This window comes from Monodelphis domestica, chromosome 8 (genome assembly GCF_027887165.1).
Source record: "Monodelphis domestica isolate mMonDom1 chromosome 8, mMonDom1.pri, whole genome shotgun sequence".
NCBI classification, from domain to species: Eukaryota; Metazoa; Chordata; class Mammalia; order Didelphimorphia; family Didelphidae; genus Monodelphis; species Monodelphis domestica.
The window spans coordinates 181,327,130-181,348,729 of NC_077234.1; the positions used below are offsets into that span (position 1 = coordinate 181,327,130).

General features: G+C 35.9%; 1 protein-coding gene across 9 annotated transcripts in view; it reads right to left on the reverse strand.

Annotated features, from left to right (window-relative positions):
• Positions 1-21,600, reverse strand: part of CARS2 (cysteinyl-tRNA synthetase 2, mitochondrial) — a 104,147-nt gene that overhangs the window by 12,101 nt on the left and 70,446 nt on the right. For all 9 annotated transcript variants that reach the window (XM_056807944.1, XM_056807942.1, XM_056807946.1 and 6 more), the window contains one exon: positions 6,948-7,086. In XM_056807944.1, the coding sequence (XP_056663922.1) occupies positions 6,948-7,086 (139 nt within the window). The remainder of the gene's footprint in view (positions 1-6,947; positions 7,087-21,600) is intronic.

Sequence of the window (21,600 nt, forward strand, 5' to 3'; positions counted from 1 at the left end):
TCCTGTACTTAATCCCCAACTGATAACACTCAGGAATGTTATAGCCAGATTGAAGAACTATCAGACCAAAGAAAAGATATTACAAGCTGCCAAGAAGAAGTCATTCAGATACCACAGAACCACAGTGAGGGTAATGCAGGATCTGACTGCATCCACACTGAAAAACTGAAAGACATGGAATATGATATTCCGGAAAGCAAGAGAACTAGGTCTACAACCAAGAATCAACTACCCATCAAAACTGACTATATTCTTACAGGGGAAAGTATGGTCAACAAAATAGAAGAATTCCAAGAATTCTTAAAAAAAAAAGAGCAGACCTGAACAGAAAATTTGATATCCAAGCACAGAATTCAAGAGAATCATCAAAAGGTAATTAAAAAAGAGGGAAAAAAGAAAAACAAAACAAAACAAAAAGTTATTAAGAGACTCAATAAGTTAAAATGATAGGTATCCCTATAAGAAAAGAGGTCATTGGTAACTCTTAAAAACTGTTGTTATTACCTGGGCAGCAAAAAGAAGTACACTTAGAGGGAACAGTGACAAACTATATAGGATGAAAGGACAAGACATAAATAGGTATATAGATATATGAATGCATTAATAAATATACATGTGTATGCAAATATATATATATATTATATATAACTAGAGCTTTAAAATAGGTTCATATAAAAAGAAATGGGAAAAGAAACAAAGGGGGGTAAATTTATATGTCACAAAGAAGCTCAGGGCGAGAGGGAGGAGAACATCGATACACTGGAAGAGTAAAGAGGTCAGAGACAGGAAATATTCAACTTTTACGTGTTTTGAAATTGATTCAAAGAGGGAAGAACAATCCAATCCATTGGGGACAGAGAATAGATTTGCGCCCTATAGGGGAGTTGAACGGTAACAAACTGACTGGTGGAGAGGGAAAAAGCTGGGGGGGGGGGTTAATTTTAGAAAGACTACAGGGAAAATAAGGGGGGGGTTAAGAAGGGAGAAGGGAAGAAAGGGAATTAAAATAAGTGTGGGAACTGGGGGACTGATTAAAAACAAACATTGGCATAGAAGGAAATAGTGAAAGAAGAAAAGGCAGGAACAGGAATGGAAATCAAAATGCTGGGTAATACACAGTTAGTAATCATAACTCTGAAAGTGAATGGAATGAACTCACCCATAAAACGCAAGTGAATAGCAGAGTAGATTAGAATCCCAAACCCTACCATATGCTGTCTACAAGAAACACACATGAGGAAGGTAGATACGCATAGGATGAAAGTAAAGAGGGTGAAGCCAAATCTATTGAGCGTCAACTGACAAAAAGAAGACAGGAGTCACAATCATGATATCCGACAAAGCCAAAGTAAAAATCTATTTAAAAGAGATAGGGAAGGTAATTACGTCCTAATAAATGGCAGTATAGACAAGGAAGAAATATCTGTACTCAACATGTATGCACCAAATGGCATAGCATCCAAATTTCTAAAGGAGAAACTAGAGGACCTCAAGGATGAGATAGATAGAAAAACTATACTAGTGGGAGATCTGAACCTTCCTCTATCCAAACTAGATAAATCAAACCAAAAAATAAATAAGAGTTAAGACGAGTGAATGAAATCTTAGAGAAATTAGAGTTAGTAGACATATGGGGAAAAATTAATAGGGACAAAAAGGAATATACCTTCTTTTCTGCAGCACATGGTATATTCATAAAAATTGACCACTTAATAGGGCATAAAAACATTGCAAACAAGTGCAAAAGAGCAGAAAAAATAAATGCAACTTTCTCAGAACAAAATGCAATGAAAGTAATAATTAGTAAGCGAACGTGGACAGGTAAATCAAAAATTAATTGGAAATTTAAAAATATAATTCTCCAAAATCAGCTAGTTAAACAACAAATTTTAGAAACAATTAATAACTTCAATGAAAAAACTGACAATGATGAGACATCCTTTAAAAAACTATAGGATGCAGCCAAAGCAGTACTCATGGGGAAATTTATATCCTTGAATTCATATATTAACAAATTAAGAAGGGCAGAAGTCAATGAATTGGGCATGCAAATTAAAAAACTAGAAAGCGAACAAATTAAAAATCCTCAGATTAAGACTCAATTAGAGATCCTAAAAATCAAAGGAGAAACTAATAAAATTGAAAGTCAAAGAACTATTGATTTAATAAATAAGACTACAAGCTGGAACTTTGAAAAAACAAATAAAATTAACAAAGTACTAGTCAGTCTAATTAAAAAAAGGAAAGAAATGAACCAAATTGACAATATCCAAAATGAAAAAAGGAGACCTCACCTCTAATGAAGAGGAAATTAAGGTAATCATTAAAAACTACTATGCCCAATTATATGTCAACAAATGTGGCAATCTAGGTGATATGGATGAATACTAACAAAAATATAAATTACCTAGACTAACATAGGAAGAAATAGATTACCTAAACAACCCCATATCAGAAAAAGAAATTGAACAAGCCATCAAAGAACTCCCTAAGAAAAAATCCCCAGGTCCAGATTGATTAACAAATGAATTCTATCAAACATTCAATGAACAATTAATCCCAATATTAAACAAACTATTTGACAGAATAAGCAAAGAAGGAATTCTACCAAATTCATTTTATGACACAAACATGGTACTGATCCCAAAGCCAGGCAGGTCAAAAACAGAGAAAGAAAACTATAGACCAATCTCCTTAATGAATATAGATGCAAAAATCTTAAATAGGATACTTGCAAAAAGACTTCAGCAAGTGATCAGAAGGGTCATCCACCATGATCAAGTAGGATTTATACCAGGGATGCAGGCCTGGTTCAATATTAGGAAAACCATCCACATAATTGACCACATCAACAAGCAAACCAACAAGAACCACATGATTATCTCAATAGACTCAGAAAAAGCCTTTGATAAAATACAACACCCATTCCTATTGAAAACACTAGAAAGCATAGGAATAGAAGGGTCGTTCCCAAAAATAATAAACAGTATATATCTAAACCCATCAGCAAAGATCATCTGCAATGGGGATAAACTAGATGCATTCCCAATAAGATCAGGAGTGAAACAAGGATGCCCATTATCACCTCTATTATTTAACATTGTACTAGAAACACTCGCAGTAGCAATTAGAGAAGAAAAAGCAATTGAAGATATTAAAATTGGCAATGAGGAGACCAAGCTATCACTCTTTGCGGATGATATGATGGTTTACTTAAGGAATCCTAGAGAATCAACCAAAAAGTTACTCGAAATAATCAACAACTTTAGCAAAGTTGCAGGATACAAAATAAACCCACATAAGTCATCAGCATTTCTATATATCTTTAACCCATTTCAGCAGCAAGAATTAGAAAGAGAAATTCCATTTAAAATCATGCTAGACAATGTAAAATACTTAGGAATCTATCTGCCAAGACAAACACAACTACAAAACACTCTCCACACAGCTAAAACTAGATCTAAACAATTGGAAAAACATTCATTGCTCATGGGTAGGACGAGCTAACATAATAAAAATGATAATCCTACCCAAATTGATTTACTTATTTAGTGCCATACCCATTGAACTACCAAAACACTTCTTTACTGAATTAGAAAAAACCATAACTAAGTTCATTTGGAAGAACAAAAGATCATGGATATCCAGGGAAATCATGAAAAAAATGCAAAGGAAGGAGTCCCAGATCACAAACTATACTATAAAGCAGTGGTTATCAAAACAATTTGGTACTGGCTGAGAGACAGAAAGGAGGATCAGTGGAATAGACTTGGCATAAATGATCTCAGCAAGATAGTTTATGACAAACCCAAAGACTCCAGCTTTTGGGACAAAAATCCATTATTTGATAAAAACTGCTGGGAAAATTGGAAGACAGTGTGGGAGAGATTAGGAATAGATAAACACCTCACACCCCACACCAAGATAAATTCAGAATGGGTGAATGACTTGAACATAAAGAAGGAAACTATAAGTAAATTAGATGAGCACAGAATAATATACATGTCAGACCATTGGGAAGGGAAAGATTTTAAAACCAAGCAAGACTTAGAAAGAGTCACAAAATGTAAAATAAGTAATTTTGACTACATCAAATTAAAAAGTTTTTGTACAAACAAAACCAATGTAACTAAAATCAGAAGGGTAGCAACAAACTGGGAAACAATCTTCATGAAAACCTCTGACAAAGGTTAAATTACTCAAATTTACAAAAAGCTAAATCAATTGTACAAAAAAATCAAGCCACTGTCCAATTGATATATGGGCAAGGGACATGGATAGGCAATTTTCAGTTAAAGAAATCAAAATTATTAATAAGCACATGAAAAAGTGCTCTAAATCTCTAATAATCAGAGAAATGCAAATCAAAACAACTCTGAGGTATCACCTCACACCTAGCAGATTGGCTAACATGACATCAAAGGAAAGTAATGAATGCTGGAGGGGGTGTGGTAAATTTGGGACATTAATTCATTGTTGGTGGAGTTGTGAATTGATCCAACCATTCTGGAGGGCAATTTGGAACTATGCCCAAAGGGAGATAAGAGACTGTCTGCCCTTTGATCCAGCCATAGCACTGCTGTGTTTGTATCTCAAAGAGATAATAAGGAAAAAGTTGTACAAGAATATTCATAGCTGCTCTCTTTGTGATGGCAAAATAATGGAAAATGAGGGGATGCCCATCAATTGGGGAATGGCTGAGCAAATTGTGGTCTATGTTGGTGATGGAATACTATTGTGCTCAAAGGAAAAATAAAGTGGAGGAATTCCATGGAGACTGGAACAACCTCCAGGAAGTGATGCAGAGTGAAAGGAGCAGAACCAGGAGAACATTATTCACAGAGACTGATACACTCTGGTACAATTGAACGTAATGGACTTCTCCATTAGAGACAATGCAGTGATCCGAACAACTTGGAGGAATCTATGAGAAAAACTACTATCCACATTCAAAGGAAAAACTGTGGGAGTAAAAACACCGAAGAAAAACAACTGATTGAATACATGGGTTGAAGGGTTGGGGAGGTAGACTCTTAAGGAACGCCCTAATACAAACACCAACAACATGGAAATAGGTTCTGACCAAGGACACAAGTAATAAATACCCAATGAAATTGCGCATTGGCTGCAGGAAGGGTGGGTAGAGGGAGGGAAATAAAGTAAGTACTGTAACAAAAAATAAAATAAAATAGAAAATAAAAGTCTGTGCACCATATATGACAGAGGAAGATACCAACGCCTAGAAAAGTGATGTGCTCAAATTACAAAGTAAGTAAGTGACGTAAGAGCTGGGGCCCAAATTCTGATCTTCTAGACCCAAGGAATTCTTTCTATTTTTCTGCCCAATAGCAACAGAATTACTGAATACCAGGTCAAAGGGATGAGACTATAAGAAATTGTAAACTTTTAAAAGGCAAGGATTCTGTCTATTAAATTTACATTGATATTCCACTATAAGTAACTAGCATTTTCATAATTATTAGTAATTATGCAAAACTCATTAATTTAAAATAATGAAAAATGAATTAATCAGAATATATGAAATAATTATACTATACCTTGTAAAGTTATCATAAAGTCAACAGAGAAGAAAATTTCAAATTTACAGGAAAAATTGTGCCTACTACCCCAAATCTTAAAACCCAAAGTGTTGAGGACAGCAATCACAAAAATACATTCCATGTTGGTGTAGGAGAAAAAGCACTGAAATAAGAATTCAGGACATTTGGAGTAACCTAGCTCCACTACCATCTGTTTTTGAACTAAATCAAGTGACTTAACCATATAACTTTCATTTGTTAGACTCTCAGAGACATAAGTGACCTCAGGTATCCACCACGAAACCTTTCTATAACAATGACAAAAAGTCAGACAGTTTTTGCTCAATGACTTTAGCACTTAGCACAGTGCCTAGCTCATAGCAAGAACTATACAAATCTTTATTCCTTTACCTTTCCCATACCTACTTCTCAGAGTTGTCGTGAAGATCAAATGAGATAGCATGTGTGAAGCACTTTGCAAATAGTGCTACATAAGTACTAGCTATTATTATTATTATTGCTATCATGTCTCTTCTATCAGTTCTATTTTTCTCCAAAATAAGTACCTCTATATTGCTTGCAACCAATTCTGAGGGAAGACTCCAGTTGTATAATTAGATTTTTCTCCCCAGGACTCTAAATCCCAGCTTCCCATGTTCCTTCTTATGTTATGTGCTAACATAGGGAAGATATGTTTTGTGTAGCTCCGCCCCCCCTTCCTGTAATAGAGGCTGTGGAAGCTGGCTTTTGGGCCAGATAGGAGAACTTACTCACATGGTCATTTTTGTTAGATAATTAGGTTTTTATACTCCTATTTCCTTTTTATTCCTTCTACTTCAAGTGATTATTAATAAACTTTATAAAATTAATACTTGGACTTATTTATAGTGATTGAAATCTTACAGTCTTTTCACTATCATGATTATGTTACTCAAGCCATGCTCAAATTTGTTAGAATTATTTCAAAAATATAATCCCCAGAATGAAACCTTCTCAAGATCAGACCAAAGCAGAGTACAAAATGACTATCACTTCCTTTCACTGCTTCTCTCTATAGTTTTGTTTCTTTCCTACTCATGGTACCTAAAATTGTATTAGCATTTTTTGGCTTTCATGTTATACTATTCAATTCTAAAAAGTCCTAAATTACTCAGATCACTTTTACATGAACTACCATCTAGCCACACTTCTATCCTTAACCATGCTGTTGAGTTTCTGGACCCAAATATAAGAATTTATGTTTACCTTTATTGGGTATTGAGCCTAACATTACCCTATTAAAATCTTCTTGGATCCTCACTGTTTTTCCTTTCTTGAATGGGCAAACCATATTTAGTGTAGGAAGGGGAAAAAAACAAAACCACTTTTTTGGAATCCTCAAATGAAACAAGTAGGCACACATCTTACCTTTCCCAGAGAAGGTCCTCCCTGATGGGGTCACATGCCAGCTGTCCTTTCATATAAGCAATAGCATCATCTATGAAAGAAACTATTCCAAGAAGGTGATGTTTGGCTTCATGCATGTTGTCATCACTATAGTCTATTGCTAAAAAAAAAAAGCAGAGGTTTTCATTTAGGCTGCAGTATGGAAGCTAGCACATCAGAAAACCAATATGGTACATGATTCTTGGCTTGGCCCTTACTAGTTGTGTGACTTTGGACAAGTCTACATCTGAGCAAGTTTCTTCATCCACAAAACTAGTATGACAAGACAAAGAAAACTATAGACCAATCTCCCTAATGAATATAGATGCAAAAATCTTAAATAGGATACTAGCAAAAAGACTCCAGCAAGTGATCAGAAGGATCATTCACCATGATCAAGTAGGATTTATACCAGGGATGCAGGGCTGGTTCAACATTAGGAAAACCATCCACATAACTGACCACATCAACAAGCAAACTAGCAAGAACCACATGATTATCTCAATAGACGCAGAAAAAGCCTTTGATAGAATACAACACCCATTCCTATTAAAAACACTAGAAAGCATAGGAATAGAAGGGTCATTCCTAAAAATAATAAACAGTATATATCTAAAACCATCAGCTAATATCATCTGCAATGGGGATAAACTAAATCCATTCCCATTAAGATCAGGAGTGAAACAAGGATGCCCATTATCACCTCTACTATTTGACATTGTACTAGAAACATTAGCAGTAGCAATTAGAGAAGAAAAAGAAATTGAAGGCATCAAAATAGGCAAGGAGGAGACCAAGTTATCACTCTTTGCAGATGACATGATGGTCTACTTAAAGAATCCTAGAGATTCAACCAAAAAGCTAATTGAAATAATCAACAACTTTAGCAAAGTTGCAGGATACAAAATAAACCCACATAAGTCATCAGCATTTCTATAAATCTCCAACACAGCTCAGCAGCAAGAACTAGAAAGAGAAATCCCATTCAAAATCACCTTAGACAAAATAAAATACCTAGGAATCTACCTCCCGAGACAAACACAGGAACTATATGAACACAACTACAAAACACTCTCCACACAACTAAAACTAGACTTGAGCAATTGGAAAAACATTAACTGCTCAGGGATAGGACGAGCTAATATAATAAAAATGACCATCCTACCCAAAATTATTTATCTATTTAGTGCCATACCCATGGAACTCCCAAAAAATTTCTTTACTGATTTAGAAAAAACCATAACAAAGTTCATTTGGAACAACAAAAGATCAAGAATATCCAGGGAAATAATGAAAAAAAAACACATATGATGGGGGCCTTGCAGTCCCAGATCTCAGACTATATTACAAAGCAGCAGTCATCAAAACAATTTGGTACTGGCCAAGAGACAGAAAGAAGGATCAGTGGAATAGACTGGGGGCAAGCAACCTCAGCAAGACAGTATATGACAAACCCAAAGATCCCAGGTTTTGGGACAAAAATCCACTATTCAATAAAAACTGCTGGGAAAACTGGAAGACAGTGTGGGAGAGACTAGCACTAGATCAACACCTCACACCCTACACCAAGATAAATTCAAAATGGGTGAGTGACTTAAACATAAAGAAGGAAACCATAAGTAAATTGGGTAAACACAGAATAGTATACATGTCAGACCTTTGGGAGGGGAAAGACTTTAAAACCAAGGAAGACATAGAAAGAATCACAAAATGTAAAATAAATAATTTCGACTACATCAAATTAAAAAGCTTTTGTACAAACAAAACCAATGTAACTAAAATCAGAAGGAAAACAAGAAATTGGGAAAAAATCTTCATAGAAACCTCTGACAAAGGTTTAGTTACTCAAATTTATAAAGAGATAAATCTATTGTACAAAAAATCAAGCCATTCTCAAATTGACAAATGGGCAAGGGACATGGATAGGCAGTTTTCAGATAAAGAAATCAAAACTATTAACAAGCACATGAAGAAGTATTCTAAATCTCTTATAATCAGAGAGATGCAAATCAAAACAACTCTGAGGTATCACCTCACACCTAGCAGATTGGCTAACATGACAGTTATGGAAAGTAATGAATGCTGGAGGGGATGTGGCAAAGTAGGGACATTAATTCATTGCTGGTGGAGTTGTGAACTAATCCAACCATTCTGGGGGGCAATTTGGAACTATGCCCAAAGGGTGATAAAAGACTGTCTGCCCTTTGATCCAGCCATAGCACTGCTGGGTTTGTACCCCAAAGAGATAATAAGGAAAAAGACTTGTACAAGAATATTCATAGCTGCGCTCTTTGTGGTGGCCAAAAATTGGAAAACGAGGGGATGCTCTTCAATTGGGGAATGGCTGAACAAATTGTGGTATATGTTGGTGATGGAATATTATTGTTCTCAAAGGAATAATGAACTGGAGGAATTCCATGGAGACTGGAACAACCTCCAGGAAGTGATGCAGAGTGAGAGGAGCAGAACCAGGAGAAGATTGTACACAGAGACAGATACACTGTGGTACAATAGAACGTAATGGACTTCTCCATTAGTAGCGGTGTAATGTCCTGAACAATCTGCAGGGATCTAGGAGAAAAAACACTATCCATAAGCAGAGGACAAACTGAGGGAGTAGAAACTCCGAGGAAAAGCAACTGCCTGACTACAATGGCTGAGGGGACATGACAGAGGAGAGACTCTAAACGAACACTCTAATGCAAATACTAACAACATGGCAATGGGTTCAAGTCAAGAACACATGTGATACCCAGTGGAATCACACATCGGCTGGGGGGGTGGGGAGGGAGGAAAAGAAAATGATCTTTGTCTTTAATGAATAATGCATGGAAATGATCAAATAAAATACTATAAAATTAAAAAAAAACTAGTATGACACCTCTATATGACTTTGTTTATTGTACAGTTATCAAACATATTTAAGCACAATAAGGTTTTCCATTGACATTTTCCCAGGAAACCAATGTACTCCTGTTGTTAGCCTTAATATATTACAATCCTTTAAAAATCAAGCAGAAGAACTAATTATTCACTGTTATTCATGGTACCAAAAAACATTAGTGGGTATATGTGGTCCTAATTATTCCTTGATCTTTATCCTCTTTGATTTTTATTATTTCCTCCTTGATAGAATTATTTCCTCCTTGATTAAAGAAAACAAAAAAAGAAAAAACACTGTCCAAAGGAAAACCTTCAAAAGCCCATTTAGTTGAGCAGGCGAGCCTGACAACCATATTTCCACTGATAAATAGGCACAACAGCTGACTATGAAGAACATAAGAAATTTCATCTTCCACATTCATGAAGGAATGGAAAAATCTAGAGAAATATAATCAATGACTATATTATACATCAGATCCTTTAGGGATATTGGATAGCGAGCCTAAAAAGTGATTGAAAAAAATTCTTATAAAAGCAAAATTTAACTATCTGGTTAATAAAATTTTACCTTGACATTAGAAAATGAGCACCAGATAGGTAAAGATTAGAAATAATTAATCACAATAGCAACAACAGAGTTGGAGGGGATCTCACAACTCATCCAACTGGTCCTTCAATAAAAACCTCTTCTACACTTGCTTTAGAAGTGATCATCTCAAATGGTCAAAGGACATGAATAGGCAGTTTGCAGATAAAGAAATCAAAACTAACAATAAGCACATGAAAAAGTGTTCTAAATCCCTCATGATTAAAGAAATGCAAATTAAAATAACTCTGAGGCACCACCTTATACCTAGCAGATTGGTCAATATGACAGTAAAGGAAAGTAACAAATGTTGGTAGGGATGTGGCAAATTTGGGACACCGATGCATTGTTGGTGGAGTTGTGAATTGATCCAACCATTCTGGAAGGCAATTTAGAAATATGTACAAAGGGCTTTAAAAGACAGCCTGCCCTTTGATCCAGACATACTACTGCTGGGCTTGTACCCCAAAGAGATAAGGAAAAAGACTTATACAAAAATATTCATAGCTGCGCTCTTTGTGGTGGCAAAAAGCTGGGAAATGAGGGGGTATCCATCAATTGGGGAATGGCTGAACAAACTGTGATATCTGATGGTGATGGAATATAATTGTGCTTTAAGGAATAATGAACTGGAGGAATTCCATGTGAACTGGAAAGACCTCCAGGAAGTGATGCAGAGTGAAAAGAGCAGAACCAGGAGAATGTTGTATACAGAAACTGATACACTGTGGCACAATCGAATGTAATAAACTTTTCTACTAGCAACAATGAAATGACCCAGGCCAATACAGAGGAACTTAGGAGAAAGAATGCTATTCACATTGTTGTAAATTAGTTATATTCCCTAACAAAATGTCCAACATGATTATACAAGATACATCTCTAAGGTCCAGATCTCCTTTCTCTTGGCTTATATTGGTTGCACAGATCTTATTGCTGCCCACTGCCTTTATTCCCCTTATTTCACTGTGTCTTGCTTTATTTTCTGCATCCCTCAATTTCTTTTTCAAATCCTCTATTACAGTATCCCTGTCTTCATATTTATCATCATTGTCCATACATACTTAAGTTGCCTTTCTCCTTAATTCTCTTAGACCCATCTCTTCCCAATCAGGACAATTATTTTTAAAGAATAATTTAATCTTAGGGCATGCATTTTTTACAAATATTGTCTTCATGTGTGTAATTGTGTCTTCTTCTAACACATCCAGGCCTAAGAATATTTCAGCCATTTCTGTGATTCTCTCAAGGAAATTTGTAGATGCCTCATTTAATTTCTGATTAATATTTTCAAATTTAGACCAAACATTAGAGTGTTTAGTGTGTCTCTTTATCACATCCATAATTGACCTGGCTTGCTTCATCATTTCATAATCATGGTATAAATTCATACCCAAACCTAATGGATCATTCCTTGTTTCTTCTATGAATTTGTTCCTTTTAGTTAATAATTCCTTCATTAATAAATAAAAATCATCATCATCAGAGTCAAAAAATATCTACTTCCCTTTGAAATTCTCTTACTAAGGCAGGTTCTTCTGAAAAGCACAGGATCGATCCTACGTCTAATCGTTTCTAAATCTTCAAGTGTAACTAGTTTATGAGTTTTGATCTTATATATCTCATCTTGTGTCACAACAGGGATATCTCTTAAAGGGAACAGTGATGCTTGATTTTTATTGCATTCTGCCTCTTCCCATTCCAATCTAGATAACTTCTTATTTTTCCCATCATTATTTTCCTTAATATCACTATCTTTTAAATCATTCACAATATCATTGGTTAAAATAATCCTCTCTTTCATATATAACTCCATTGCCTCTATTTTTCTTTCATTATCACAATCATCTGTTTTATCTCAGAATCCTTTGTTATCCATAACACAATAGGTCTGAATCTATAGCCAACACCAAAAAACACAAATTTATATTTATACAATACAAATAAACATATACAAATCAGTGGTTCATAGACTAACATAGATCTTATAGTTAATGCCATCACAGGTTCCATCCACTCATACCCTAAAACCATATAGCAACACAGGGAACAGGGTAAAAATTCCATAAGGAATATGTAAAACACAATCCCATAGAAAAAAAGCACAACATTTGTCATGTCCCGACATGATGTTTACAGTGTGAACATAAAGTTATTATGCAATACAGGATATATTCTATTATTATCCACTTCGATTATTATTTATAAACACCAAAGAACAGAACAACAAAAAAATGGCTTCTTAGCACACGTGCCTTTGGGCCCTTTAAAAAAATTAAATCCCCATTCACAGTCAGTCAAATGTCAGAATTTCGTTCCAAGCAGGATAAGCAAAAGTAGCAAAATGCTGGAGTGGGTCAATGGAATGTTCCCAGATAATCTAACTCTCTGTTTTACCCTGGCCAAAGTCAAATTTTTGTAGGTTAGCTCACCAACTGTTATGGGAGGGTTAAAAGGAATGGTTAAACAAGCTATATATAAAAAATAAAAGTTCATATAACTAAGAGGAGGAGGGAGGGGAAGGGAATCAGGGACGACCTTACTTCTAAACCCCACCACAGATATTAAAACCCTAAACTTTCTAAAATTATCCTAAACTATCTAATTAAAAGAGTAATTAAAGTGGGGGGGGGGGTTTATAGGGGCAAAGACAACAGGGCCAACAAAATCTCACAACCAAGAGTCCTTCTTTTGCTCCAGACAGCAGTCCCAGAGAGATGTCACCAGCACCAGTAGAAGTCAACTTTCTCTGTAGCATCAGCAGTAGGAACAGGAAGAAATATCAAGTTAGCCAAAGAGAGGGAAGCAATGGCTTTTCTGGGTCCACCCCAGAAATACCAAATAGCTACCCTGTGGGGTATCTTGACAGCTAGAGCCAAAGCAGCTTCTCTCTCTCATCCAGAGTCTACCAAGTGCCAGCCTCTGTATTCTGTTCCTCCCCTTCTGGGAGCTCTGGAATGTTGGCCCTGTTATTGCCCTGTGGGATCTTTTGCTTCTTGCTTTTTACAACCTCCTTCTTGCTTTTTGCCACGCTAATCCCTTACAACAACTTCCAGAGAAAGAACCATGGGAGCAGAAACGCAGAAGAAATACATAAGGTTCAATGGGGGATACGATTGGGGCTGTTGACTTTAAAAGATCACTCTATTACAAATATTGATAATATGGAAATGGGTTTTAAGTAATGATACATGTATAACCCAGTGGAATTGCTTGTTAGTTCAGGGAGGGGGGAGAGAAGAGGAAAGGGAAAGAATATGAATCATGAAACCAGGGAAAAATATTCTAAATTAATTTTTTTAAAAAAGAGATCATCTCCCTCTCCCTTACCCTATACTTTGCCCTGTAATCCTCCAAGAATAAGAACAATACAGAATACCCAAGAGGCCCAAGGACAGGGAAACAATTGGTCCCTGCATAATAAGGCCTACCCATACACCTTCAGGATGTAAGGGTAATTTTAGGGTTGTGACTTAATCTAAATTGATCTGGTCGCTAGAGAATATCCCAAATAAAATACCCAAGTCAGTTTGGAAATTTTATGGTGGTTTAATTAATATAGGGGGAAGGAATTAAGGAGAAGAGAGAGAGAGAGGGTATAAGATTTCTATACCATGAGGTCTTTGAGGAAGATTAGAGGCTTTCCTAAGAGGATAGTGTTTGGAAGGTAAGGGAGAAAAGAATCAGCCTAAACTCCGAGAGACCTCAGTGAAGATCCCTCACCTGAACTAGGCTACTAAGATTCTCCCAGTATTGTATCAAGGAAACTCACTGCCAACCCTGGACAATAGCTGCTGCCATACCAAGATGCCAAGATGCTCAGCATGCTGCTGCCAGAGCCACCTCTCCGAGAAAAGAGACCGAGAGAGGAAATGACGTGAAATGTATAGACCATTTTTTTACATCACTTCCTGTGTCTCACATGTACCAATGGTATCTAAAGCTTGACTTAGGACAGCCCAGGGAGTCTGTCAGTTGTTTCTGATTTGCCATTTGCTAGCACATGTCTGTCATACGCCATCCTCCTCAATACTTAATCCTTAAGGCCATCCTCCTCAAAATTAATCCTTAAGTAGGGGTGTAGACATTCCTCTTTTCTTAGACTAAGCAGGGTGGAGTAAATCTAAAATTCACAAGGATAAGGTTGTGATGCATTAAAACTTTTGTTCGTTAAAAAAAATAGCTTTGACAATATTGTATAGACTTTATTCTATACTTTAAAATAATAACAAGCTATATGGAACAGAGCTCCATAACTTTAGATACAATCCTCTTTTTATATTCTATTTTATATGTGGAAAATTTCCTTTTTTGGTATTTATTAAATTTAGAATAATTTAAAATTTCTCATTAAAGATAAGGCTGGCAAGGTCACTCTTTTTATCCTGGTTTTTTTTTTCATCTATTTTCCAAAAATTTTGAAGCCATTGTTTTGACAGGTTCAATTTTCCTTTACATTTAAGCAAATCTCCATGCCAGAATCTAAACAGTTTTAGAAGTTGCTGATGGATAGCTAAGTGGATAGCGTGGGACCTAGAGTCAAGAAGACCTAAGCTCAAATATGGTCTCAGATATAAACTATTTGTGTGGCTCTGAGCAAGTCACTAATTTCTTTTGCCTCAGTTTCTTCATCTATAAAATCAGGGTTACAATAATCCCTATCATCCAGAGTTGTTGTGAGGATCAAATGAGATGGTATTTGTGAAGTGTTCAGCACAATGCCTGGCACATAGGAGATGCTTAACAAATCCTTTTTCCTTCTTTTCTTCTCTCCCACCTGGAGCAAAAAAAAAGGGGGGGGGAGCTACAGAAAACTCTCAAACCCCATAAGACTCCAAAATGAGGGCTTAACTCTGGACAGTTTGTGAGCAGATGCCAAAAAAAAAAAAGTCCTTTTGGGTGAATAATTAAGAACTTGCAAGAAATACCCAAAGGAGAGAAAGTATTCTTCTCTAATCTTCATCCTGATTCCCTTAGAAGAATTAAGAGAAAAGCCGTTTCCCTTGGCCCTAAAAACTCAAGTCTATACAATGCTGAATCTGGAATGTTGTAGAACAAAAGTTTTCATTTTAATTTGTTTTGTAAACCAGAATGAGATTTAAGCCAAAAAAAAAGGAGATGCTCATTAATAGAAGTCTCCCATCCCAATTCCTGCCAATTCTAGGGAGGGTATAAACAAAGCTGAGGAGTGAATATTTAAAACCCTCATTCAAAAATAACATTTCAATAAACAAGTTCCTGTCAAACATTGACAAAAATTTAACATAAGCTTTTATAAATGTATTTACAAACTTAAAAAAAAACTTTAAAATACTTCTTTCCAACTCTTTGTTAGTGAAAAAACACAAACAACAGTGGGGTATTTACTTTACAGTACTCAGGGTCTTACAGCTGATAGGAAAAACAAAACAAAAACAAAAAAACCCTTGAAATCTGGTACTCTTTAAGACACATAAGGCATTGGCTACTTCTGCTCTAACCTTATTATTATCATCTCTTCCTATCCTTCTCTAGATGTTTCCATATTCCATGCTTTAACAGAAAGGATGTGCTCAGGCTATTCATTGTCAGCTCCCTTACCTGTTACATCAGAGATGGGAAACTAAATATTCCTAAAGACCAATTAAATATTTATTAAGCGGCTAGTCTATGCCAAGCACTGCACTAAGAAGGCCCTTGCCTGCCCTCCTGATCTGCCTAGGGTAAAAGACAGCTCTTATGTCACACTGACTAGGAAGGCTGATGGAAAACTGGTGAAGCTAGTATCCCAAGTCAAGGGAGCAGTCCCTCCCTGAGACTAACCAATCTCCCTCCTCTGCTCTTGTTTTGGCCAACTCACTTCCCCTTTATAGGCCTCTTCTGTAACATGAAAAGCTTAGATCTGATCTCTAAGGTCCTTTGTAGTCTTTCTATCCTATGAGTTTCCCCTCCATCTCCAACCACTGTCTTGTTCCCACTTCCAACCCAGTCTATCAATCATACTGTAGGCTCTGCCGCTATAGTTTAAGGACAGGCAGGAAAGAAGGGTGGGCAAGTATGCACATGTCTAGCAGCCCCCATGGTTATATTTTTACCTTAGTGCCTAGCATGGTACTACACAAGTAAGGCCATAAATATTCCTACATATGGATTAAAAAACAACAATTAAGTTCTCTTGCCCTACCCATTACTGGTCTGATTCTTTAGTGAAATCTCTTTTAAGTCCCCCAATTAATATTACAGTTTGGACAGTGGGGGGAATTAAAATTGTCTATCAAGACTGCCAAAAACTTATTTACAGGAAATAGCAAATGAAAATTCAAAAAAATTATTAACTAAGGAAGTTTGGATTACACATTAAAATCGCTGAAATATATAGTATATCTTTGAAAGTTACAATTAAAGGCTGACATTTTCCCAGTGCATTAGAGCCAGAAATGTCAGATAATTCCTCTAGTAGAAGATGGTAGGACTAATCAATTTCTAAGCAGAGCCAGAGAATATTCATTCCCAGGAAAAGAGAACACAAAAAGGACTACGGTCCAATGATGAACAAACATATGTTGTACATTAAGTTAATAGTATATTCCAAAGAACTTGGAGAAAATTGAATTCTTTGAAACCAGACAAATTTACTGGATGGTAGAACCTAGCTGAATTGTCATCAACAAAGGAAAAAAAGACAACTAAGGAGCTACTCACTGGATTTCCAAAGTTCTATTTAAAAACTGAAAGAAAAATTTTGATAGATGAATTAGTATGGATTCAGAAAGATCGTGCACTCATCCAATAGTATTTTATAGAAAAAAAGAACAAATAGACTAAAGTAACCTCACCTGCTGACTGTTGAGTAAAGTAGTCTTTATGGAGGGAAAAACTTCCTCTATCATTCTGTCAACCTTTTAAGAAATGTGAATTTTTTTTCAAAATTTATCTGAATATCAAAGAATGCTAGTCTATATACTCAAGGATAAAACACCATAGAATACGTTTCTTGTGGACAGGGACTACTTCATTTTTGTATCCTTCAACATTTAGCAAAGTGCTTCACACATAATAGATACTTGATGTCTGTTGAATAGAACCCAAGGGTGTTCACATGGGATATATTCCAAAATGGGTTTCTAAATATGTTCTAAGTCATCCCCGAGTATGAAACTAGTAACCATCTGATGGTCCTTGAAGTTTGCAATGAAACACAAATTAAAGATAATACCATGGTCCATTTCATCTCTGTTGGAAAATTGGAAATCCAGGCTATAGAAGCTACCCTGAAGTCACTATGACAAACAGATTTTTATATTAATATTCAGTACTTTTTACATAGAAGATGAAACTACTACTCTAGTACCAGTAGGAAATATGTTTCTGAGTTGTTTTATTCAGTTATCATATTGAGCATTGATTCACCCACTTTCTATTACTTGAATCTCTGCTGATCAATGGCATACTTCTGGCCAGGTTCAGAAATATAATTTGGATACTCTGTCACTTAAGCTAGGCTGAAGCAAAAGCCAAATTTAGCTTTAATATAACCTCTGAGAAAAATGGGGAAATTTTTCTATACACTATTCCATTCATTCATTGATAAAATAGTCATCAGAATACCAATAAGATTGTCATGTATAACTCAGTCAATCATAATACTCAGTTAATTTGAGTAAAAGAATATGAGAAACAAAAGCAAAGCAGTGAGCTATGGTACAAAGTTCTCCACATGTCCAACTTCATAATAAGACCTTGCTGGACTGTAACAGATTTGCTTACGTATAAGGCCTCAGCTAATGTTCTGCTCTTCTTTGTTCCCCTACCAAGGACCAGACAAGACCCACAGGGAAAGCTTCTCTACTACTGTCTTGAAATGAAGTGGCTGTTTTTTCTTAAATGTGTTTTTAATTTTCTGAGACAATAAAAGCTTTGGTTCTGTGTATATTGAGGCTGAGGAGGGCCACAGAAAACAACTGCTATGGGGCACTTACTTGGCTCGGTGGATTGAGAGCCAGTCTGGGGAAGGGGCAAGTCCTGGGTTCAAATTTGGCCTCAGACACTTCTTAGCTATGTAACCCTGGGCAAGTCACTTAACTCCTATTGCCCAGCCCTTATCACTCTTCTGACTTGGAACCAATACGCAGTACTGATTCTAAGATGGAAGAGAGGGTTTAAAAGGAAAAAAAAGTGCTGGAGTTAACTTCTTACTGGCTAGTTAAAGACAGTTCCTAGGAAATATGGCACATGAAAATGAAATATATAACTCCATATTCTTTCCTTTATGTTTCTGTTAGTCTGAAGTTGGGGGGGGGGGAAGAGAAGTCAAAATAAATGAGGGAAAACAAGTGAAGCACAAGTGCAAACAGACCATGTGAAGAAAATTAAGCTGTTCAAGGAAGAAAACTCTACTAGGTAAGCATAATGAAACCTAGATTCTAGTCCTAACACTAGCTATGTGATTTAGACAAATCATTTAGCTTTCCTGGACTTCTGTTTCTTGATCTGTGAAATTAGGGATAGGCCTAGATTATTTTCTAAGGTCTCTAAAAATTAATGTTTGTGATTCTACTTTAATAAAAAGGTTTTTTTTTCCTTCCCTAAAGTTTAATTGGGCTAGATCATGTGCTTGATTATCTGTACCTAAGAAAAGCCTGTGCAGTTGGCTGCCAGAGTCATTCATGTTGTAGTACCTACCCTAATACCTGTCATAGCAATTAGGAAGAAATGTTCAGTCTCCATAGGGCTAACCTTGAAAATGCAAAACTACTAAGTGATGGCTAACATCACAAATTCTTATTGGAGTAGGTTGAAACAGGCCTGTTTTTTTCAACACTCTAATTCCATTACTGCTCTTTTTCTTTGTCCTTCACATCACAGAACTCTAAAAGTCAGGATGGAAGTTGCTACTGACCTATGGTTTAATTGTAGGGGAGAAAAAACTGACAGACTTTTTTGATCTGACTGAAGGAATATTATTCTAATGTTCAGTTGTTTCTTGGATATCTTCATATAAAAAAAATTGTCTCTTAAATCTGAGAGCATTTCATATATACTAACTTTCCATTACTCTTTATCTCCTACAAATATGGAGGATCAGAAAACTGATAAAGGCCGTTCTTCTAAGAAACAACTTCCACAAAAATTCCTTTTCAGACATCAGGACACTGATGCCCAAGGCCCAAAGTAGCTTTACTGAGAAAATTACAGGTCTTTCTCCCGACTTCTTGCTCTATCCATTAATCACTCTACCTCAGAGGAAGTGAATGCATGTGAAGTCCCAAGTCCCAAGCAATAATGGTGAACACTTCCACCCTGTTTGAAATTGATAGGTCTGTGACACAGACAAATCAGTATAATAGAGATCTGTGCAAAAGACCCAAGGTCATCATTCTTATCTTTTATGGTGTTTCATTCTGAGACACTCTACTTTATAGCAACACTCATATACATGAAATTCTATTCATTTTATTTATATGCCATTTTGCAAGCAGTTCAGAGCATCTAGAAATTCCTAACTAGCAAATAAACTAAAATTCAAAGGTTCCACAAATAATTAGAATTTCTGAAACTGTCAGTCAAAAAGCTTCTTTGAAATCAAATTGCCTATACAACAAAGCTTACAAAGAGTCACATGCTGACATAGATTAACCAAATAATCTGCCTCTGTTACCTCCTTCCTCTCATCCTTTAAAATTGCTCTCAGGCTGGGGACTTCATTAATTCTTTTTTCTCCTCTCTTCCAAACTAATACAGGACATGCTCTCACATCTAATTACAATACCACCAGCATGAACCAGACCCTATATTCTGTGGAATATATGATTTCACCTCTGATTATGAGTAGAGTGAAAAACCATTTCTTTCTTCACTAAAATGTAATTATTCATTTATACAAGCTGCTTCCTTCTCTAAAGGGGGCTAAGACTTGATAGAAAGTAAAAGGCAAAAGTTCTAAGCAAAGAATCTACCATAAGGTGGGATTGGGCACAAGGAACTGTTACCGAAATCAATTTGTTTTAATTTTCTTCAGCACAAAGCTTAAACTTTAAAACTACAATTTAATAAACATTTGGGACTTTAGCCACTAGTGTTCTGCCTCTACTTAAAAATACTCCCCTAAATACTGCTTTTATTAAAAATTTTCAAGTGCTTACATCCCTATATTTTAAGTTGTTTACTCAATTAAGACCAACTTCTACCTATAATTTCTCTATAAATATTAAATATAACTTTGCTTATTACTTTAATAAATAAGCACAGAGACAAACTGAAAAGCTATCAACTGCTAAATAAATATAAAGTTTAGTTTTATCTTTTTTCTCTCTCACAGATTTAAAATGAAAATATGTCTGTATTAGTTGTAGATCTATCTATCTATCTATCTATCTATCTATCTATCTATCTATCTACCTACTTACCTACCTCTCACTTGGCATAGCTCACTGGGGGAAAATTGCCCACAAAACCATAAACCAAGTAACTAAATGGCATTCTTTTCTTCATTTTTAACAATGGGCTTTCCCTTTCCCTCTGGTTATCTAACCGAATCTATGGTTCTCCATTATTCTGTGCCACAACCACATATATGGTATATATGTGTATGTTTACACAGAAATGCCTGTAAGAATAAGGTATGTACATGTATATGCACATACACACAAAACCTGAAACAAGCAAAATAAAGAACTGACAGTATGTAGCCCAAAATGCTATTATTCTTTTGAGGATCTGGGAGTTAAAAATAAGTTCTGCATAAGCAGCAGCCACTTTGGCATGCATTTATGTATCTGTTCAATATAGATGCTACTGTCACTTCATTCATATCAATGCCTCCAACGCAAAAATTACAACTAAGCTATGCTTTAAAGAGCAAAAGAGTAAGAAAGGCTCCCTTCCCTCCACCACAGCATCATTATTTCATGGCAAGTCAGTTTATTAAACTGTTCAGCATTCTATGTCAGTGTTTCACCACGGGAAATTGTGCATTAGTAGCTCTTTTTCTACCCACCATGTGTGTCTGTCTAAACCAGGTGACCAAAGAAATATGGCTGCTATCAAATGCTGTGTTTTCTTATCTCAGTGCCTTTATATCTTGTGCCTGGAATATGGCCCCTCCTTGTCTTCTCCTGCTGAATTCCTGTCCATTCTTTAAAGCCATCAATCATCTCCTTCATGAAGTCTTCCTTGATTTCCTCAGTG